Source organism: Ceratotherium simum, chromosome 2 (assembly GCF_057802395.1).
Source record: "Ceratotherium simum simum isolate JZ-2026a chromosome 2, ASM5780239v1, whole genome shotgun sequence".
Taxonomy (NCBI): Eukaryota; Metazoa; Chordata; class Mammalia; order Perissodactyla; family Rhinocerotidae; genus Ceratotherium; species Ceratotherium simum.
Window position 1 is genome coordinate 76808235 of NC_141901.1, and position 24736 is coordinate 76832970.

General features: G+C 36.7%; 1 protein-coding gene across 4 annotated transcripts in view; it reads right to left on the reverse strand.

Moving 5' to 3' along the window:
• HS2ST1 (heparan sulfate 2-O-sulfotransferase 1) overlaps window positions 1-24736 on the reverse strand; it is a 193088-nt gene that overhangs the window by 34242 nt on the left and 134110 nt on the right. For all 4 annotated transcript variants that reach the window (XM_087448068.1, XM_004442912.3, XM_087448055.1 and 1 more), the window contains exon 2: window positions 5950-6188. In XM_087448068.1, the coding sequence (XP_087304194.1) occupies window positions 5950-6188 (239 nt within the window). The remainder of the gene's footprint in view (window positions 1-5949; window positions 6189-24736) is intronic.

Sequence of the window (24736 nt, forward strand, 5' to 3'; positions counted from 1 at the left end):
TGAACCGGTGAACCCCGGGCCACCACAGCGGAGCGCGCACACTTAACCGCTTGCACCACCGGGCTGGCCCCAAGAACAGTATTTTTTTTAAGTTTTCTTTTCGAAGTATTAATTTAGCCCCTTCTCCTTTTAGCCCTGTTTTGAGTACCCGTCCCTGTCTCTACTCTCTCCATCTCCATTTCTTCCCTTTCACCCTCTACTTGCAGTTTCTGCTCTTTCATTTCCGCTCTTCTCCTGCGCCACTGCCCTTGTCTTTCCGTTTGTTTCCTTCTGGTTTTCCTCTGCAGCGGGGCATTCTGCCAAGACCTCGAGACAAAGCTCAGGAATACAGAGAAGGGGGCTGGCCCCGTGGCATAGCAGTTAAGTGCGCGCGCTCCGCTGCGGGCGGCCTGGGTTCGGATCCCGCGCGCGCACCAACGCACCGCTTCTCAGGCCATGCTGTGGCGGCGTCCCATATAAAGTAGAGGAAGATGGGCACGGATGTTAGCCCAGGGGCAGTCTTCCTCAGCAAAAAAAGAGGAGGATTGGCATGGATGTTAGCTCAGGGCTGATCTCCCTCAGAAAAAAATAAATAAATAAAATAAAAATTAAAAAAAAAAAAAAAGGAATACAGAGGAGTAGGAGGAAGTGGAGATGAGGTGAGCAAGCTTCTACTCAGTTCACTTTGTGAAGTCTCACTGACTACACTTGGCACTAATGAAAGGTAAAGTGATAGGTGAAAAGGAGCAAAACTACTAGTATCAAACGGAGTTAAGGAGACACTGAAAACTGTGGCTTGGGGAGGGGAATTAAAGTCACCGTAGTGACTTTATTCAAAGAGAATTTCCATGCTCTGATTGAAATAGGCTACCAAGAAGGATGTTGCAGAAGTAGCAGTTAGATATGGTACATGAAAAGAGATGGTTTTATGGCTAGCCTGGAGCAGATCCTAAACTGTGATTTTTGTCAGATTTTATAACTCAAGCAGAGTCAGACTAGCAAGTAATCAGAAGAGACCTTTAGGGAAAACACAAGCAATGGAAGGAGTGGTGGTGTGATTTATTTGCTAGTTGAATCAGACCTGAACCAGTGCTGTAGGAAAAAACCAAGAAAGCACCATCTCACTAACAGCATATCTAGACCTACATTCTTAATAAGATTAATCTCAACATTATGATTATCTGTGATCACAAAAGAACATGTTTCACTATCTACAAGTAGGAATGTCATCCTGAACATCCTGGCCAAATTCCAACTTTGTAATTACTACCTATTGAATGAATACTATGATTAACTTGGGTAATTACTATACACCAAACTCCTACTCGAGCATATACTTAAAATAAACACTCATTGCACAGCCGTGGGTAGCTTTATGAGACTAAACTAGAGAGGAAGGCTTCTACACAAAGAGAAAAACTGAGTAATAGTTGGATAAAATACATGAAAGGTTCAGCGGCAATAGAGCATAATATCTTCATTAAAGTTCAGAATTGTGTTGTTCATCCTTTTTTTGTGGGAATGGTGGGTGTGTGTCCCAAATCAACTGACACAAGGGTAGATCTTATTACCATTAATCAGAGGGGCTCACTCTGCCAGTAATTACCATCATGATATTATGCTCAGCTAAGAAATGCCTTCAGAATCTAAATTGTTCATTCACTCATTTAACAGAAAATTTACACAGTATTTACTATGTCTCAGGCACTGTTCTAAGCACAAGGGATACAGTGGTGAACAAGACAGACAAGGTTCCTGCCCTTAAGGAGCTTATATTATAATAGAGAAACAGACAGACAGTAAACCAATAAATCAGTAAGTAATAGGAAAGATACAGAAAGAATGATGGTACACAGTAAGTTCAAGGAGGTATTTGATGTATAGGATGGCCAAGTAAGATTCTTCTAAGAGGGTGTCATTTAAGCTGAAACCTTAAATGGGTAACAGGAAGCCAATCCTGAGAAGCCGGGAGAAGTGCATTCAAAGAGGAAATGGTGTGCACAGAGGCCTTCAAGTGGGAAAGGCTTGGTGCATTCAATGAACCAAGAGCCCAGTGTGGCTAGTAAATAAGAGGTTGGAGCAATGGACAAGGGCTTGACTAAAAAGGGCCTATTGGCCTAGTTAAGGCATTTGGATTTTGTTGGGAAGGTAAGAATATGAATTTAAAGATAAGTACCTCACCATCCTGGGAAGATTATAACATGCATCTTCCCACAACCCCACTGAGAATCATGTTCTAGATCTTTGCTACCCAAACTGTGGTTCAAGGACCAGAAGCATCAATTTTGGCATCAAGTGGAAGCTTTTTAGAAATTTAGAATATCGGTCTCCATCTTAGTCCTTCTGAATGGGAATTTGCATGTTAACTGGCGATTAGGATACACATTATAGGTTAAGAAGCCTCAGTTAAAGTGCTGCTCTGAAAAGTTATTATCTACAACTGATTATCAAATATGTATTATCAAATAATACCAAACCATGGGCTCCAATGCAAATGACCAGAGGTTGGCTTAACAGTAAATTAAAAGAAAAAAAATTTACTACGTTGTCCCACAGAGAATGCAAATTCTGGATATTTCCAATGTCTTAACAGAAAGGTGTTAAATATGATCACAGATCTAAATATATGACAGCAGAAAAGAATTAAGAAAGATCATAAAAGATGCTGCCACTTACACCTATTTGACTTAGTTCCTTTAAAGATGTTCTCTAATGTACAGACATTTTCATGACAGCAGAGTAAACTTCATTTTCCAAGTAGAAAAGCTGACAGCTGAAAAGCTGTCTCTTGTCAATTCCTGTCTATTAACTGAGTAAAGCCCATCTCAAAAATATAACTCTCACGACTGAGTACACCTCATTCTTGTTACTTAGTCTTCTCATGCCTTATATTCTCCACTATCTTTTAATTTCCTTGTTCTAATTTTCCTTATTTTATCCCAACTTCTTAATTTTGAAAAATTCCTCATCTATAGAGAAGTTGCAAGAATAGTTCACTCTTTACCAAAATCCAGTGTTAACATTTTGCCACTTATCTCTTTTTTTCTCTCTACACGCACTCACACACTTAATTTTTCTCAACCATTTGAAAGCAAGAAGCAGACATTTTTGATCAAGGATCAGATCACATATTACATTTTGTTTCCATGTCTCTTTAGCCTTCTCTAGTCTAGAGAAGACTGTCCCACCCTACTCCTGACTCCGCCTGTCTTCTGGTTGTCATGACACTGACATTTTAGAAGAGTTCACAACAGTTGTTCTAGAGAATGTTCTATAATATGGATTTGTCTGTTTCCTCAAGATGAGGTCTAGGTTAAACACTTTGGTGAGAAACATTTTTGGTTAAACATTTTGGCGAGAATACCATAAACTGATGTTTTCTTTAAATGGTCCTCATAATTCCTGCATCTACATTTTACATTCCCACGTAAATTTAAATAAGCTCCTTGAAATATGGGGCCTTGCTTTTTATTTCTTTGGTATTTCCCTGAAGAATGTAGCACAATTTGTGTATATATTACATACTCAATAAATAAATGAAAACTTGAAAGCAGAGTTGAGAACTGTTTCTAAGGATGGCAGAACATACGTGGCTATTACAGATTTCATAGTTTTATACCAGACTAAAAATATTTGTGCTTTGCCTCTAAAATTTTTAAGAGAAATAATTAAGCATGTAAACAGTTTAGCACAGTGCCTAGTACAGTGTGTACAAAATACATCTAGGAAACAGCTGGGGCTAAAGGCAGATATTCAGCAGACTGGACTGCTGAGGTTGGTAGGTGACAGAATAAAGAGTTTGGGACCTATTATATCCCAAGATATTTTTATGAGTTAACAGAGCTTTAAATGGAATGTTGGGACAACAGCAGATTTAACAAAAATCTCATCTTTTAAGTCTCACTTGAGTCAGATATTGACTACAAACTATTTCTCAGAGAAGAAAGAAAAGCAAAATAGGTCATTTAATTCCTACTTTAATAAAACAGTTGAGAACAGTACACAAGAACAAAAATATGGTATTAAAATCAAAGTATGTTATACAAGATGGAGTTCAGGGAATATTTAAAAAATTATTTTCAAGGCATCCAATATAATTTAAAAGTTTACATTTAGATGAAATTTATTAGATTGAAAGTGAAATAAAAATGCTATCTGTCATGCCAAGAAAGGGAAGCAGTAACTATGCCTTGTTTGAAGAACTGCTTCCATATAGAACAAGAGACCAATAAACAATTGAAATATGGTATATTAGAGAACATTTGGCATCTAAGCCATTTCTAATTAAGACCAAGTTTTGCACTACCAGTTGACATTTTGAAGTATGTCAGCTAATGATTAAGACTATTCCTCTACTCTCCTCCACACAAACATGTTTTAAGCGTTGTTCGTTATGTAATCCAATTGCTTTTAAGATAGCATTTATGCTTTTCTTCTGCTGGTTTTTTTTTCCCTATATATAACTAACAAGCTAGTGAAAGGAAAACAGAATCTTTATCTCATCCAAATGCAACTGGGAAAATGTACCACCACAGGATGCCTATATATGTCATATGTGGTGAGCTTCTGTAGATTTATATGTCATGAAAAAAATGGTCAATGTCATTGTCAGACATCTTGTAGCTGCCAGACAATTTTGTAATGCTGGACACAAAACGACTCTAAAAACTGAATAGGTAAGCTAACTTTATTTTTCTAAAAAATACTACTAAAGAAACCTAAAATTATTATATGAACATTAAGAAATGTTCCTTTTAAATCAAGATATATTCTGAAAAGCAATCATGCAAACAGATTTAAAATCTACTACACACTGTATAAAAACTGATTATTTAAGATACTTGCCCTTGAGATACACAATATTATATAATGAACAGTTTTATGACCCACTTAGCTAAATAAGCTCATGTTTCTTCTCATTTATAGAAGAGTTATTTGGTTTGGCTGATGGATGTAGATTTTTGGTTCTGTGAAAAAGAGTAATTGGGGATACTGCAGACAGCCAAGAATTATATGAGCAGATAATATGCCATATACTATCAGCCTTTACAAACAGCTTTCTAGAAAGAAAGCGAACCTTAACCTTGGGTATTAATGTTATTCTCTTGCTTCAGTGGAAGGATTATAGGTATGCTCAAGAGTCCGATAACAGTCAATTCTGTAACAATAAAACAAGTTCAGCTGCTTTCAAACAGACAAATACATTCTAACTCTGACTATCACAACTACCTTTCTAATAAGGCTACCCCAATATGGTATTTGATCCTAGATTGTATTTTCAAATATTATCTTTTCTTCTCATGGGGCCCAATTTCCATTGCCTTCAATATTTGTAAGGAACTTTATTTATTTACAATCATACGCAGAACTCCAGTGTGGAGAAAATGCTAAAGAGATGAGTAAATTTCATTTCATGAGATAACTTCCTCCACTTTTCTTAAAACTGTTTCATAAAATTCTCTCTCCATCTGTTTATCTAAAGTTTCTTGACAACTTAAAAGGCAAGATTATGTTAAAAATATAAGCCAAAACCTCTTTTCCCCAGGAGTTTATAGCTAATATTTATATTACTAGTAAAGATAAGATGAAATTCAGGATGTTAGTCACAAAATTGAGTCATACAGAACACAGGTATTCATCAAATAAAGATTTCTCTATCATAAGTTGAGACATTATAGTGATTTTTATTGCAGGGTATCTTGCTAAAAATATTTCATATTTTCTCTTCAAAAATTCAAGCTATTCATTTATTTCACAAATACTGGAATACATACTTTATGCAACAAAATGTACCAAATATTGTAAAGAACGTAAAATTACAGAAAAGTTTGGTTGATCCCTTCCCCCAAGAGACTTATAATTCATTGGAATCAGCACAGATATCCCTTAAAATGCTTTGTTCCCTTGAGATACAAAATTTGAGTGAGGAAGTGTCAGAAAACATTTATGTATTCCCTAAGTAGTGTTTACCTGGTCTTGCAGTGACATCACTGGATTATTTTTGGTAGTGTTGATGTGAAGAACGTGGTATTTATTCTTTGCACACAGGTCATAGGCAATATTGGTAAAAGAGGTGCTTGCAGTTTTGGGGACTCTGTTGTAAATGATCACCATGTCCTCCTCCTCATCTAAAACCGCATCTTGCCGAGGGCCATCCATTGTATGTCGCTGCTCAATTTCTCGGACTTCATGTCTTGCAATAGCCCTTTCTGCAAAGAAAAACAGATATGAACTCAGGTTCTGTTTTTTTCGGTGAGAGAGAGCGGCCATGAGCTAACACCTGTTGCCAATCTTCCTCTTTTTGCTGAGGAAGATTGGCCCTGAGCTAACATCTGTGCGAATTTTCCTCTATTTTATATACGGCACGCCGCCACAGCATGGCTCAATAAGCGGTGCATAGGTCCATGCCCAGGATCCGAAACTGCGAACCCCGGGCCACCAAAGCAGAGTGCACGGACTTAACCACTACGCTACCAGGCCGGCCCCAGAACTCAGTTTTTAAAGACACTATAAGGAAGTTATAAAACACTGAAAATAATTTTCCGTTCTTGGAACATAATGTTCCTATTCAAGAACTGGGTAAGAGCAGCTGAAGAAATGTTTTGAGGACTAAAACTTCAGATTCACCTTTGAAGAGTAATACTTATGCACACAAAGAATAAACAGAGTCATCAAGTTTAAAATACCACAGACCAGAGAGTTCTTCAGTGTAGTTCAAAAGTCACTTTACATTCTAATAAAACTTCTAGGGCCAGAATTAATTCTCAAACACACAAAGACAGATTGCATGGAATACTAAATTTCACAGCAAAAAATGCATGTAGAAAATAAATCACTTATAATTTAAACAGAGATTTTGAAATTTGTTACTCAGGATTTAGTTACACCCTGGTTTATCAAAATGTAGCAGGGCAGTGATGATGCTTGTGTGATTTTAAGTAACAAGGGTAAAAACAACACCATAACAAATCCTTTTTCTTTTTGCTGTTGCATTACAGATAAGTCCTGGCTATGTTGATTCCTTAAATTCCATGGTTCCTCTAATTCAAATCACTGTCTACCATGCAGCTTGAAAAGCAGTTACATTTTGCTTTCTACTACTCTCTATTTAATATAAACTTCAAGTATTTTTTAGAATAAGGAAGGAAGAAAAGGGGAAGGAAGAAATGAGGGCAATAAAAAATCTCTAACAAGACTGTAAATTACTTTGCACAGAAGCAGCTGCTCACACATAGCATGCATCCTCCGACCGACCACCAGATCTGTCTGCAAGCTATCTCACCTGCCTTGAACACTCTTCCATTCTCCCTCTATCTTAACCCTGCCTGGTGAACTCCTCAACCTTCACATTGAATTTAATCATCACTTGCAAGGGAACCATTAACAGATCTCTAACTAGGTCAAGTCACACACACACACAACATATGTATACATACCTAATACTACACTTCTGGTACTTATCATAATTGCAATTTTATATCACATGTGTTATTATTAGTATCTGCCTACCATAATGCTGACGATTTAGTAAAGAGACAAGAAAAAGCAATGTGGTATAATTACAATAATAAGTTCAGGCTTCAAATATTGTCAGACCATGCATCTTAATTTTTGGTTCAGAAGATATGATCACCATGTTACAGAGAGTACACTCTGAGCTGAGGATTCACATTCAGAAGACTTGAATTAAAAGTGCCAGGCCTGCTGCTTATTAGCAGTCAGCTTTCCAAAACAGGAGGAGAAGCACGTATATGCTGTATGTATATGCATATGTATGCACCCTTTTTTTCCTTGGACGAGTTGGTTGGGAATGCGGGGAGAAAGAGATGAGCTCAATGTTGAACAAGTTGTTAGATTGCCTGGGTCATCCAGGAGATGTTATGTAGATAATTGGGCACATAGGTTGAGAGTTAAGAATAAAGGTTCAAGTAGAAGAAAGACCTCTGAGAAAACCATGGGAATGGATGAAACTGCCTAGATAATCTAGAATACGTAGCATGGGAGGAGATTCTAGGGCAGAATCTTAGGAAATACCAACATTTAAGGGGCAGGTGAAAAAGACAATCCACAGAAAGAGGCTAAGAATAAATGGTTAGAAAGAAAAAGGAACCAGGATAGACTTTTAAGAAGCACATACCACATGTTAGAAAGCATATCTCTCATTTTCCAAATGAGCCTATAAATCAAGGTAACATATGATGCTATAAGCATCTACATAGGATTCGGAAGTTGTTCCGGATTAAATTCAATAAGTATTATTGAAAGCCTGTGCACATTATTATATTCAATAATTAAAGGAATCTTATCTTCCAAACAACTTCAAATTGTCATCATAGTCCAAAACTATTACAGTATTGTTATGTCCACATATCCTCCTTTTTCTACTAAGAGAAATAAAACAGTGCTGTTGTCAGTCAAGTGCTGACAGAAGTGCGAGGTTTCCTCTAGCAGCCCAGATATGCATGAAATTGCCTTTAAAAGATTCACCTACAATCAAAAATGCTGAATTTACTTTCACTAGTTTTTCTAAAATTGAATATTTGGCAAAGAAGCAGATTTTATGTGTTATTTCATAAATAGGTATCCATTTTAACTATAGAAAACATAATGATTAAAGAAAAACTGCAATATTAATAGTTTTTATAATTACTCCATCTATTTATAAAATTTTACATGCCTAATAATTGCCTTGAAAATTAGCTAATAAATTAATTAAAAATATTTTTAAAAAGTTATTATTTAGTCTGGGGATTTTTTTATTTTTTAAGGTGCTAAAACTCTAGCTGGACTATGAAACTAAAATGTTTTAAAAATTAATCATTGTTCTTGGTTCATTATGCATATTAAATTATATGAACTGTATATTTCCCACAATTTTAAAAAATTTCTTAGATTATGAAAAGGTACAAATACGGCAGTCACTACTTTTCTCATTCAAATAATATATTTATATGCATTTCTTATTTTTCAAGTGTTTTTACTTTGCTTAAATGAACAGGATAATTATTAACATGATGTTATCCCTAAAACTACATAAAAGATAATGACAGTATAAAGAATTTTTATTAGCACTATCTCTTTAGAAAATCAAATCTCACTTAGTTGAACAGTAACAGTAACTACTGTTGATGGTAAATGACTATCTCTTTTCTCCTGTGACAATACTTAAAACCAGTAAGAGTGTTTGCAATATGGCCATATTCTTTACTTACTAAGTAGTCGATATTTCCAATTCTTTTTTTATCCAAGATGCTCTGCATCTAGTTAGTACAGCTTCTTCTGAGACTCTCTTAAGTCAACGGGGAAGGTTTATTAGTTACAGCACATTTGTAGTGCACTTAGAGAACGTAGGCAGTATATTTAAAATACTTAAGATGCATTTTGAAGTAATGTTTTTTCATGTTTGAGTAATCATTACAGAGAATCTGCTATGCAAGCTATTTCAGAACCACCACAAAATGTATAGCCTGCAAATAGCATGTGGTGCTATCTGAGAGTCATGAAATTACAGGCAGGTCAGGCACCACTAGCATTAATGTGCCCAACGCTGAAAATCGACATAGAACTCTATGGCAATTCTAGTTCTTTGGCTCCTGTTGAACGTGGCACATATCTCAATTCAATGAACCTTTCCACATGGCAGATTATCAACAAACTCAAGTCTGTTAAAAGACCATTCATAATACCAATAATTACCTATTTTTGTATTGACAGGGCATTAAAGGCCTCATTTATTAAAAGAATATAATGATAAAGCTAACAAAACACCAACCTAAATTCTACACAGCATTAAGTCACAAAGATGTGAATATCAGACCAAAGAAAAACTAGAAAACTGAAGAAAAGATTTTTTTTTAAATCACAACATTATCTCTTAATGACTAATTTTTTTAACATTAAGATTGCTGTTTTGGGGAACACCATTTCTCTTTGAACATTAATTAATATGTTTGTTCACTGTATTAAATAACTTAGAGAAGTAAGTTATGTGTTCTGTACAAATTAAAGGACTCATGAATATAAGCCCCTCCTCCTGCCAAAGCTCAATTTTGCAATGGTCTCAGCAGAAAATAAATTGTTCACAAATGCTCAAAATGTGTAGTATTTCTGTATTGTGGATAACAGTTTAGCACTAAAGGGATAAAAGAAACAGCAAAAGGAAAGAGCAATAAATTGCCTTGCCTTCAAATACTGAAACTTCTGCGTGTTCAAGTAAAAATATACCTATAGCTAGATAACAGGTAAATAATATATAAAAGGCAAAGAACATTACGGAAAAAATGACCAAATTTTTAATATCTATTATCAAAGAAAGAAAACATAGAAATTGTTAATAACAATATTAAGACTTCAGTAGATAATAAGCTAAGGTGGTTTATAAGACATTTAAGCTATATATGCATAATAGAGTAGAGCAAAAATATGCATTAGTGGCTTATAATGATTTCTTGGGTCACGGACTTCTTTGAGAATATAATGACAACTATGGACCCTCCCTCCAGAAAGGTTGACTTGTGCATTTCAAGGCTTCCACTTAGAGCCCACCCATGGGTAGGGGGGTCCATGACCCCAGATTAATTACTCCTAAAAAAAATGGCTCCTATCAGCAAGGCCTGAGAGTAAACTGCCTAAAGGCATTAGTACATGTATAGAAAAAAGAGGTTACTCACAAGTAAGGATTGTAGGCAAAGAGAAATCACAGAAGAAACTGGCAGCATCTATCTGAGAAATGTCTATGGGTGAGGATGCCGTGGCACAAAACTTGACCTGTCAGAACTCCCTGGCAAGTATGTCTATTGTAGAGCTAGATATGCTGGCCTCTAAGAGCTTGTGCTATCAGATACCTGAATTAAAGTGGATCCTTAGCATTTTCTAGGCTAAATCCTGAACTGTGTGAATCCCCAAATACTGTTCTGAAGAATAACTTATTCCCCATAAAATATGTACACAATGAGAAGTAGAAAGCAACAAAGTTGCACCAAAAGAAAGCTATGAGGCTATTTACCTGATTCTTTCTTTAGCACCATTTACTGTGAATGTACTGTCCAGCCAAACACTATCTGATCCTCATGGAAGTAGTATTTTGTAATCATTATGAATTAAATAAATTGATTGTCTGATTGCATGCATCATTTTCTTATGAATGTTTTTAGCCTGAATCAGTCTCCTTGAACTCAATCACCACAGGGACTGACAAAATAAATTTCTATATGGAAGGGTGAAGGCCAACTCTGAACACTGGCAAACGCTTTCTTGTGAGGTTTCCAGGCAGTCAACAAGGGATACATGTGTTATCATTACAACTTACAAATATGTTTACATGGACTGTCCTATAAAAAAGAGCTGATAGCACCTTCCACTTCAAGGCAGATGGCCTAGGCCTATGTTTCGCTATTCCTCCCACTACATACAACTAAAAACCCTGGACATTACACATAAGACAAACATAAGACTCTAAGAGGTGGAGAGAAGAAGGCAGACTAGTTAGGGCCCTTGGGACCTGAGGAACGACACAGTGGTGAATTCTCTAAGTTTTCTTTTAGCCTCATATATCCCAGATTTGGAGCAGTAGACAATGGCAACCCATAAACAGGCACACACAAAAACAATCTCAACAAAAACCTGCTCTCTCTAGCCAAAGGACTAGGAAAGGGACAGCACAGCAAGACAGAAAACTTCTAGACAATAACCACTCTACTCTAGTCAAACTCCACAGAAAAAACTGTGGCCCCACCTCCACATGCACAGGCCAAGTGGGGAGTCTAGACTTCCACCCTCACAAGGCTGTAACCAGGTGCCCAATATCCCTGAGGAGTGGTGTCAAACAAGGCCAAGTAGGGAGCCAGTATCTTCATCCCAGGCAGTAGGTAACAAGGCACCTCTGCAGTGTCAGTGGAGACCAAGAAAGGAGCTTGGATGTCTACCTCCACACGACAGTAACAAGAGGCCCCTTCCACTCCCTATTTGGGTGTCAGAGGAGACCTAGTGCAGAGTCAGGAATTTCACCATCATCCAGTGTAATGAGGCCACTCCCAACCCTGCTCAGCAGTAACAAAGAGCCTACTAGGTGTTGACAGGCCAGGGGGAACCCGGACTTCTATATCCACTTGGTAGTAACAAAGCAGCACCCCTTCCCTTGCCAGAGCAGTGTTGGAAAAAGTCAACTAAAACAGAAGGTTTAAATAAGATCCAGAGTCTCACAACATAATACAAAAATGTCTAGGTTTCAACCAAAACTGCTCAACATATCAAGAACCAGGAGGATCCCCAATTCAGTGAACAGAGACAATCAAGAAATGACAACACCAAGATGACAGAGACGTTAGAATTATCAAAGATTTAAAGCAGTCATGATAAAAACGCTTTCATGAACCATTACAAACGAGCTTGAACCAAAGGAAAAACAGAAAGGCTCAGCAAATAGCCTCAGTAATGAAATAATATACATAATGAAGAACTAAATGGAAATTTTACAACTCAAAAATAAAATAATCAAAAGAAAAAGCTCAGTGAATAGGCTCAACAGCAGGATGGAAGGGAAGGAGAAAAGTTTACTGAACTGGACAATGGAACAAAAGAAAGTACCCAATCAGAATAATAGTGAGAAAATATACTGGAGGAGGAAAAAAAAAAAGAGCCTCAGGGAACTGTGGGATATAACAAAGGATCTAACACTGGTGTCACAGAGTCTTGGAAGGAAAGAAAAAAGAAGGCAGGGCTGAAAGAGTACTCCAAGAATCATGGCTGACAACTCGACACATTTGGCAAGAGACATAAACATAAAGCTTCAAGAAGCTGAACAAACTCCAAATGAGATAAACCAAAGATATCCATGACAAGACATATCATAATTAAATTTCTGAAAACTAATGACAGAGAAAAAAGTCTTGAAAGCAGCCAAAGTAAATGAAGCCTTACCTATGGGAGAAACCTGGAATAACAGATTTCACATCAGAAATCATGCAGCCAGAGGAAATGGCCACAATGCTTTTCAAGTGCTGAAATAAAAGAATCCTATACCCAGAGAAAATAATTTTTAAGTATAAAGGGGAAAAGACATATACATCCTATGTTCATTGCATCATTACTCACATTTCCCAAGACTGGGAAACAACCAAAGTGCCCATCAGCAAATGAATGGATAAAGATGATGTGATACATATATATATATGTATATACACAATGGAATATTACCCATAAAAAAGACGAAATCTTGCCATTTGTGACAACATGGATGGACCTTGAGGACATTATGCTAAGCGAAAAAAGTTAGACAGAGAAAGCCAAATACTATATGATTTCACTCATATGTGGAATGTTAAAAAAAAAAAAAACAACAAACACAGGCACAGAGAATAGACTGGTGCTTACCAGAGGAGAAGGGGGTAAGGGGTAGGGCAAAAGGGGTAAAAGTGCATATGTGTATGATGATGGATGGCAATTAGACTTTGGGTAGGAAAAAACAAAGAATAAAGGGAAAAAGAAGATATTCTCATATGAAAGAAAACTAAGAGAATTTACTGCCAGTAGATCTATCCTAAAAGATTGTCTAAAGGAAGTTCTCTAAACAGAAAAGGATAAAAGAAGGAACCTTAAAACACTAGAAAAAAAGAACAAAAAATGAAAAGAGTAAACATATGGGTAAACACAGTGAGCTTTCAAAAATATTTTTGACAGGGGCTGGCCCCGTGGCTTAGCGGTTAAGTGAGCGCGCTCCGCTACTGGCGGCCCGGGTTCGGATCCCAGGCGCTCACCAACGCATTGCTTCTCCGGCCATGCTGAGGCTGTGTCCCACATACAGCAACTAGAAGGATGTGCAACTATGACATACAACTATCTACTGGGGCTTTGGGGAAAAAAAAAAAGGAGGATTGGCAATAGATGTTAGCTCAGAGCTGGTCTTCCTCAGCAAAAAGAGGAGGATTAGCATGGATGTTAGCTCAGGGCTGATCTTCCTCACAAAAAAATAAAATAAAAAAAAAATATTTTTGACAGAGCAAAAATTATAACACTATGTGATATGGTTCTAAATGTATGCAGAGGAAATACTGAAGACAAATATATTATAAATGGCAGACAGTAAAGGGATGTAAATGGAGGTAAGGTTTCTACACTTCACTTGAATTGGTAAAATGATAACACCAGTAAACTGTGCCAAGTGATATTTATATAATGTGATACATAAAGCAACCATGCAAAAGGCTATACAAACATTAAACTCAAAACGACTATAGATAGATGAAAACATAATTCAAAAAATATATAAAAGTAACCCACAGGAATGCAGAAAAACAAAAAACAGAACAGGAAACCAAAAATAAAAGTATCGAGGGAAATAAAAAAAATACATTGAAGTGAATGAAAATAAAACAAAATTTGTGGGATACATCTAAGGACTAAAAGGAAAATTTACAGCACTATGTTGCATATATTAGAAAAGAAAAGTAGTCTCTAATCAATAATCTGAGCTCCTACCTCAAGAACCTAGAAAAAGAGCAAAATAAATCCAAAGCAAGAAGGAATGAAATAATAAAGAGCAAAAATCAATGAAACTGAAAACAGAAAAACAACAGGGAAAAAAAAAAAATCAATGAAATAAATAGCTGGTTCTTTGAAAAGATCAGTGAAATGGATAAACCTTTAGCAAGACTGACAAAAACAAACAAACGCGGGGCTGGCCCCATGGCTTAGCGGTTAAGTGCGCGCGCTCCGCTACTGGCGGCCTGGGTTCGGATCCCGGGTGCGCACCAACGCACTGCTTCTCCGGCCGTGCTGAGGCTGCATCCCACATACGGCAACTAGAGGGATGTGCAGCTATGACATGCAACTATCTACTGGGGCTTTGGGGAAAAAACAAATAAATAAATAAAATTAAAACAAACGCAAATTGCTAATATCAGGAATGAAATGAGACATCCTACTAGAGATCCTGCTGGTATCAAAACAACAATAAGAGAATACTACAACAACTTTACACACATAAATTTGACAGCTTGATGAAATGGACAATTTCCCCGAAAAATATAAACTACCACAACTCACTCAATATAAAATTTATAATTTGAAACGCCCTATAACTATTAAGAAAATTGAATTCATAACTAAAAAATTCCCAAAAATGAAATCTCCAGGTACAGATGGGTCAGTGGAGAATTCTAAAAAATCTTTAAAGAAGAATTAACATGAATTTTACACAATCCCTTCCAGAAAATAGACAAGGAAACACTTCCTAATTCATTTTATAAAGCTAATATTACCCGGATACAAAAACAGACAAAACCATGACAAAAAAAAGGAAATTATACACCAATATTCCTTATGAATATAGATTACAAAACTCCTCAACAAAATATCATCAAATAGAACTCAGCAATATATAAAAAACAAAATTACACGGGGTCGGCCTGGTGGCACAGTAGTTAAGTTCACACGCTCCGCCTCGTTCACAGGTTCAGATCCCAGGTGCGGACCTACGCACCGCTCATCAAGCCATGCTGTGGCGGTGTCCCACATACAAGAAATAGAGGAAGATGGGCACAGATGTTAACTCAGGGCCAGTCTTCCTCACCAAAGAAAAAAGAATTACACACTATTACCAAGCAGGGTTTATTTTAGGGATACAAAACAGGTTCATATTATAAAATCAATAAATGTAATCTGTCATATTAATAGGCTAAAAAAGAAAAAAAAAACATAATCTATGCAGAAAAAGGATCTGACAAAAATAAACACCTGTTCATGATAAAAACTCTCAGAAAAAGTAAAATAGAGGGGAACTTCCTCTAGAAAAATCCTACAGCTACCATTATACTTAATAGTTAAAGACTAAATGCTTTCCTCCTAAGATCAGAAACAAGGCATGACATACAGTCTCACTACTCTTATTCAACATAGTGCTGGAAGTTCTAGCTAGTGCATTAAAGCAAAACAATAAAAAGAATAATAAATGCAGCAGCATACAGGTAAGAAAGGAAGAAATAAAACTGACCCTATTTGAAGATGACATGATTGTCTATGAAGGAAATCCCAAGGAATCTACAAAAAGAAAACAACCCTAGAATAAGTGAGCTCAGCAAGGCTGCAAAATATAAGATAAACATACAAAAACTAATTGTATTTCTGTAAACTAAAAATAAACACACAGACACAAAAATTAAAATTACAGTGTCATCTAAAATCAGACAGAAAATATCCAGTTGTAAATCTAACAATATTTATACAGGACTTGTGTGCTGAAATAAAGGTCGAAAACTTCTAAACTTTGATAAAAGACATGAATCCACACATCCAAGCTCAATGAACAACAGAAAGGATAAATTCAAAGAGACTCACACTGACACACATTGACTCAAACTGTTAAAAGACAAAGACAAAGCAAGAATTTTGAAAGCAGCAAGAAAAAAAGCAACTTGTCACACAAAGGATCTGCAATAAGATTAACAGTATATATTGGTCCACTTGATGGTGTCCCATAAGTTCCTTAGGCTCTGTTCACTTTTCTTCATTATTTTTCCTTTTTGCTCCTCAGACTCTACAATGTTAAATGATCTGCTTTAAGTTCACTGATTCTTTCTTCTGCCTGTTTGAGTCTGTTGTTAAACCTCTCGAGTGAATTTTTCAATTCAGTTTTTGAATTATTTAGCTTCAGAATTTGTTTGGTTCTTTTTCATAAATTCTCTCTCTTTACTGATGTTCTCATTTTGTTCATATATTGTTTTCCTGATTTCCTTTAGTTCTTTTTCCATGTTTTCCTTTATCTCTTTTAGCATATTTAAGATAGTTGTTTTAAAGTCTTTGTCTAGTAAGTATGGCGTGTGTTTTTTCAGGGACAGTTTCTGGAGATTTATTTTAGTCCTTTGAATTGGCTAAGTTTCCCTGCTTCTTTGTATGCTTTGTGATCTTTTTTAAAAAATTGGGCATTTAAAAAACAGTCACCTCTCTCAGTCTTTGCAGATTGTCAGGGAAGACCTTCACTAACTAGCGGATCCCAAAGCCTTAGGATCAGCTTGGGATGAAAGCTTAATGTCTCCTCAGGGCATAAGTCCTGACTGGACCTGTGTGTGTGCTTTTCAAAAAATTTTTATTTTAAACATTTTTGAAATTTTAAAATTAAAAAAAAATTTCCTGCATTTAAATATCTTAATTTCCCAGAGTCTCACCTCAGCTTCTACTTGGGGCCTTAGATTGTATTTCTATAATTTCTTGCCCCCAGGGGTCCACAGGTCTGCAGTCTCTTGCAGTTTTCTGCAGTATCCACCATTTCTTCTATGGCTTCCACCAGCCTGAGATCCAAACTATGCTGCCATTCCCTGTCTGAGCTCCAAGTCAGGTGAGATGGAAACCAGTCCCTTGAGCAGCCCACAGATGGGCCAGAATGTTGCAAACAGATTCTACTCTGCTCTTTCTGGCTCAAGGAAACAAACCACGAATTGGGCTACTTCTTCCCAACCACCCTGTGCCACAACAGGGAAGGGTGGGGCAAGGGCAAGTAAAAAGGCCATGAAATTTCCCACTGTTTTGAATGTGGCTTTTTCTGGATTGGGCATTTGTTTGGTTATTGTAGATCTCTGACTGGTTTGCAGAGCTCCTATAAAGTTATTTTAGTCTGCAGTGGTTTATTTAATGTTTCTGTGGAGGAACGAGGGCCTGGACCTTCCTAGTCTGCCATCTTGCTGAGTACAAAATCCTGATCTTGTACAGGATTTTGTGTGAACATAAGTCTTCATTTTCCTGAGGTAAATGCCCAGTAGTTCAATTGCTGGGTCATGTAGTACTTGTATGCTTAGCAATGAAAACATATATCCATACAAAAACGTAATAGCTAAAAAGTGGAAACAACCCAAATGCCCATCTACTGATGTATGGATAAACAAAATACAGTATATCCACTCAAAGTAATATAATGAAATACTGATTCATACTACTACAACATGGATGAGCTTTGAAAACATTAGGTTAAAGAAGCCAGACATAAAAGATCACATACTGTACGATTTCATTTATATATAATGGCCAGAACAGGCAAATCCATAGAGACAGAAAATAGATTAGCAGTTTCTAGGGGCTAGGGTGATGGGAGAAATAGGGAGTGACTGTTAATGGGTAGGTGTTTCTATTTGGGGTGATGAAAATTTTCTGAAATTAGATAGTGGTGATGATTGCACAACCCTATCAATATACTAAAAAACATTAAATTGTAAACTTTAAATGGGTGAATTGTATGGTACGTAAATTATATCTCAATAAAGTTGTTTTAAAAAACCCCAGAAATCTATGGGAGTGATAAACTGAAACTACACATTCTATTCCCCATCAAACTTTGACTGAAAAATCTTAGCATCCACTGATGATTCTTGCCTGAATCAATTATTAACTTTGATCATTGCAAAATGATGTTTTTCTAATTCTATCATTCCTTCTTTAGGAATTTACTAGTTTGGCAATTTTGTGTAAGGAAAGCCATAAAATATATTTTTAAAAATATAAAAGGGATTATACTCTACATACTACTTTGTAATTTGCTTTTTCATTTAGTATTATGCAGTACTATGATGCCACATCAACACATGTTTATCCATATCCAAAAAAAAAAAAAAAAGAGCTAGTAGTGAAAACCCAAGTTATGGGAAATTTTTATATGTAAACCTTAGAATATCTGAGCACCCATTTTAACCTTTAATCTCTTAATTTCTATTTATTTTAAAATTTCCTTTTTCTTATACATTCAAGAGGAAATGCACACTTACTTAGACAGACACATACTGATTGTGAAAAAGTACTCATGTGGGTGAAACACTGGAACAGACATTTCTCCTAAGAAGATATACAAATGGCCAACAAATACATGAAAAGATGTTCAACATCATTAGTCACTAGGGAAATGCAAATCAAAACCACAATGAGGTACCAGTCACACCCACTAGAATGGCTATAATTAAAACAAAACAAACACAGGATAATAACAACTGTTGGTGAAGATGTGGAGAAACTGGAACCTTCATACATCACTGGCAGGAATGTAAAATGGTGCAGCAATGATACCTAACAGTTTGGTAGTTTCTCAAAAAGTTAAACATAGAATTATCATATGACCCAACAATTCCACTCCTAGGTATATACCCAAAAGAACTGAAAACAGGTACTCAATAAATACTTATAAATGAATGTTTATAGTAGCACTATTCACAATAGCCAAAAGATGAGAACAACCCAAATGTCCATCAATAAATGAGTGAATAAACAAATTGTGGTATATACGCAATGGAATATTATTCAGCTATAAAAAGGAATAAAGTACTGATACATGCTACAACATGGATGAACCTCAAAAACATTATGCTAAGTAAAAGAAGCCAGATACCAAAGGTCAGATATTATATGATCCCATTTATATGTAATATTCAGAAGAGGTAAATCCACAGAGACAGAACATAGGTTAGTAGTTGCAGGCGATGGGGGTGAGGGGGATGGGGAGCACGTGCTTAATGGGTATGGGATTTCCTTTGGGGTAAACAAAAAGTTTTGGAACTAGATAGAGTTAGTGGTTGCACACATTGTGAATGCACTAAATGCCACTGAATTGTTCAATTTAAAATAGTTAATTCACATTATGACAATTTCACTTTAAAAAATTAATCAAAAATAATAAAGTAATCAGAACGTCTTATTATATGGGTTCATTTTAATAACATTAAAAACAAAAGCATTTATAAAACACTCAACAGTTTATAAAACACTTATTTATTCTTAATTTAACAAATATTTATTGTGCTTTCATGTGCAAAGACTTTTCCTAGGCCCTTGTAGATACGTTTTACGTATACATTATGTTTGCACGTTAATTACACATTAATTCTTAACATTAATGAAAATATATTATAAAATAAAAATCAAATTTTCTTTCCAAACTTCATCTCACTGATGAACTATCATTAAAAATATACTGGTAGGGCCGCCCCCATGGCTTAGCGGTTAAGTGCGCGCACTCCGCTACTGGCGGCCCAGGTTCGGATCCGGGCATGCACCGATGCACCGCTTGTCCAGCCATGCTGAGGCGGCGTCCTGCATACAGCAGCTAGCAGAGCGTGCAACTATGACATACAACTGTCTACTGGGGCTTTGGGGAGAAAAAGGGAAAAAAAAAAAAGGAGGAGGACTGGCAATAGATGTTAGCTCAGGGCCGGTCTTCCTCAGCAAAAAGGGGAGGATTGGCATGGATGTTAGCCCAAGGCTGATCTTCCTCACAAAAAAAAATATATATACATTGGTTAGGGCCCACAGCGGCATAGCGGTTAAGTCTGTGCGGTCCGCTTTGGTGGCCCAGGGTTCACAGGTTCAGATCCCGGGCGCGGACTTACACACCACTTCTCAAGCCACGCTGTGGCAGGCGCCCCACATATAAAAGTAGAGGAAGATGGGCACGGATGTTAGCTCAGGGGTAATCTTCCTTACAGAAAAAATAAAAAATAAAATAAACATATTGGTTAATGCTCTTGAGATAATCTATTAGGTAAGAATATTAAAGTAGCTGTTAAATATCTCATCAATCCAATAACGGCCAATATAATTCTTTTCTTTTTGTTGCTAAGGTTACTAAATTAAAGGAATATACACTGTACTTTACTTAATATACTTGCTAAACTTGGTTATATATATTCTTTAGTTACTACCCAAATTAAAAAATGTGAAATTCTTTTAAGTTACGACCTTCTTTTATTATCAATCTGAGAAATACTTAATCATCTATATAAAATAATAACATTGGTGACAGCTAACACTGAGTTCTCTCTGTATGTTTTAAGTGCTTTATATGCATCATCTAGCCCTGGTGGTCTAGTGGTCAAGAGTTGGCATTCTCTCTGCTGCTGCCTGGGTGCATTTCCCAGTCGAGAAGTACACCATCCGTCTGTCAGTTTTACTGTGGCGGTTGTGTGTTGCTGTGATGCTGCAAGCTATGCCACCAGGATTTCAAATACCAGCAGAGTCACTCATGGTGGACAGGTTTCAGCAGAACTTGCAGACTAAGACAGACTAGGAAGAAGGACCTGGCCACCTACTTCTGAAAAAAACTGGTCATGAAAACCCTATGAATAGCTGTGGAGCATTGTCTAATCTGATCTGACACAGCACCGGCAGGTGAGAGGATGGCGCAAAAAACTGGGCAGGGCTCTGCTCTGCTGCACATGAGGTCGCTAGGAGTCGGAATGAACTGGAGGGCACTGACAACGAAATGTATCCTCTGTTGTATGCATGCTCTGTGTAAGTGTTTTATATGCATTATCTCATGTTTTGATTCTTAAAACAACTCTAAGAGGCACCATTATTATCCCCATCTAGATGAGGAAACTGAGTCTCAAAGAAGTTAAGTGATCACCAGCTGCACACTGATGTCAGGACACCGTCCCAGGTCAATCTGACTGCAGAGCTTGTGCTCCACATTATACTGGTTGTCTGAGATTTAGTCTGTTTCTGTATTAGGAGGGAGTAGAGCCGCACAGCTAAATACAGCGTGATAATATTATTGAAGTACCTATTTTTTTTTTGCAAGTATCTGTTTTTAAAATACAAAATATTATAATTAAAAAGCATAGGTAAGCTGACTTCAAGACTTCATTCTTTACATATCTCAATCACTCGAAATGAATATTGACAGAAAATGGGGAGTCCAACTAATATGCCTTTTCCTTTTCTTGAGCTTTACCAAGATATTACATCTCAAAACATCTCTCACCTTTTTACAAACTTCTCAAATGATCTATTCCTATTTTCAATTTCCATATTGTACAAAATCAAACAAATGCCACTGTAATAAATGCCATAAGAGAGAAGAACAAAACACTTCTGGATCCAAGAATTGGGAGGAAAACCTTCTGGAGAAACATACACTGAGCAAGTTGAGCCATGAAAGAATGGGGCTGGCTTTCAAAATGTAGAGATGGGCCATGGGAAAGGCATGAAAGCCTGCATAGTGGCAAAAGTTGATAAATAACAAATACACTAGTATAATTTGATTATAAAATTATTTAATAACAGTAGTGTAAAACAGCCAAAAAAATCTATGACAATTTTAAGCTACACTGATAAGCATATAATCATCATAGTAACAACTGCTCTACTTATAGGGCCTTTACAATGGGCCAGAAGCAATGCTGCATGTTTAAATGTACATTATTTCATTTAATTCTTACAATAACCCTATACTTATTAAGGTAATATTATGGAAATTTAGACTCAGATTAATTACAGAGTTGTTAGGAACAAAGTCAGAATCCAAATCCTCAATCTGTATGATACCAAAGCCTATATTCCTATAGGTAATTATGGTAATTACCTATAGGAATGTGGTAATTAATGTTAGAAATCACAGGAAGACACAGTCCCTAAGAAATCTGTATTCAGTCACACAGGGATATTACGTATCATTTCAGGCACTCACAAAACTAGAGTATATTCAGAATGGGAATGAGCTGGATGCACCATGTCACACAAAGAACTGTTTAAAAAAATCCAACGCACTTAGCTAGAGTAGAGAAATTCCATAAAAGTACTAAAAGTAGAGGCTGGCCTGGTGGTGTAGCTGTTAAGAGCGCGCGCTCTGCTGCGGCGGCCCAAGGGTTCGCAGGTTCAGATCCCTGGCGCGCATGGAGGCACCGCTTGTCAAGCCATGCTGTGGCGGTGTCCCATACAGAGTAGAGGAAGAGGGGCACGGAAATTAGTGCAGGGCCAATCTTCCTTGGCAAAAAGAGGAGGATTGGCATCAGATGTTAGCTCAGGGCTGATCTTCCTGACAAAAAAAAAGAAAAAGTACTAAAAGTATCTCAAAATATTTGAAAAGTTATTGTGAAGAGGAGGCATCCTTTCTGTAGTATTACTCCAGAAGACAAAACAGACTGTGGCTCAAGTCTTTCAAATAATTAGTAGTGCAAAGTAAAGACATGCAGCTCAGGGGGAGACAAGCTCTCAGTCTCTAGAGATACTCATATAGAGGCTGCATGAGGACTTCCCAAAGGATGATGTAGATGGGATTTCTGCACTGATGAGAGCTGAAACCAAGGGACCTCTGGGGTCCCTTACCACCAGATAAATTCCATAAAGCTATGATATCAATTTCTCCTCTACAGTATAGTGTTTTGGAGGACTCCCTCTGCCCATCTACCCCCAGGGTCCCACAAGGTAGGAAAAAGCAGAAATAAAGACAGAAGCAGGCCAGAAGCAGCAGACAATTGAGCAAAAAGAGGGAGTGGAACGCTTACACCCCTCCCATAATCTTGCTTTATTCAGTGGCACCCAAATATATCTTTGTCTATCTTAAGAAAGACAAAGAATGTATCTCTAATGATTACTGCAAGAATTCAAATAATCAGCAGAGTCATACTGAACTATGTAGCTTTGAGTTATTAGAACACTGTGCTAATTTATAACCAAGTTTTTCACACTGGATTCATTAACTAATTCCATAAACAATTACCAAGAATCTATTAATTTATAAGTATTGCACCAGGTCCTGGAGATAAACCTACTCTTGGAGAGTTTGGTGGCACAGAATTATAATAAAAGTTATACAAGATGCAGTGGAGGTCCCTATGGAGGGATGGTTAGGAAAGCACTGGCAGAGGAGGTGATTGAGAATGGTAACGAAGTACCATCTGAGTAGAAAAAGAAAGGCATTCAAGGTAGAGAGAAAAGCATGAGTGAAGAAGCCCTTGGAGGCATAATACTGCATGGTGCATTTAGGCCCTAAAAGTCATTCTCACTAAGCTTACAACATGGGAGAAGGGGTAAGGGCAAGGTAAAACATGAGGCAGACAAGCAGGCAGAGGCCAGATTCACGGTATCTTAATCACCATGCTGGGAATATGAACCGTATTCTATAAGTCAGCAGTTCTCAAACTTCTTAGTCTCAGAACCTCTTTATATACGTAAAAATTGAGGACTTCAAATAGTTTTTGTTCAAGAAGGTTATATCTATCAATATTATATTAGAAATGAAAATTGTAAAACTTAAAAAATATTTACTAATTCATTTAAAAAATTAAAAAATATAGTAAAACATATTAGCATAAATGATATATTTTTCTGAAAATATTATTTTTCCAAAACAAAAAAATTTTAGTAAAGAGAGTGACAGTTTTTCATATATTTTTAAAATATTTTATTAGTTGCTTAGTTCACTCTTTTCTGATTTTGTAAACGTACAGTTTTTAAATTCTGCTTCTGATGTTGATTTTTTTTCTTTCTTTCTTTCTTTTTTTTGCTGAGGGAGGTTCGCCCTGAGCTAACATCTGCTGCCAACTGGGGACACCACCACAGCATGGCTGGTGAGTAGAACAGATCCATGCCTGGGATCCAAACCCGCGAACCTGGGCCCCCAAACTGGAGCATGGGGAACTTTAACCACTTGGCCATGGGGCTGGGCCCCAATTTTTTCACATTTTTGCATATCCTTTTAAATGTCTGGGGTAATAGAAGACAGCTAGAGTCTCAGACCTGCTTCTCCATTCAAAATATTAACTTATATTACTTGGGTTGGAGTCCATGAAGAAAATCGGACTCATACAGATACACAGTTGGAAAAAGGAATATTTTAAGAGATGTTGCAGATAATAGGGAATATTCTTCTTTGACACTACCCTAAAACTCAGCAAGTGTTGGTTGCAATGTAATATAAAACCATATTAATAAACTTTTCACACATTCTTATATTGACCTACCTTGTATTGTCATTTGGAAAATACTGGTTCATGGAGTTATGCAGACC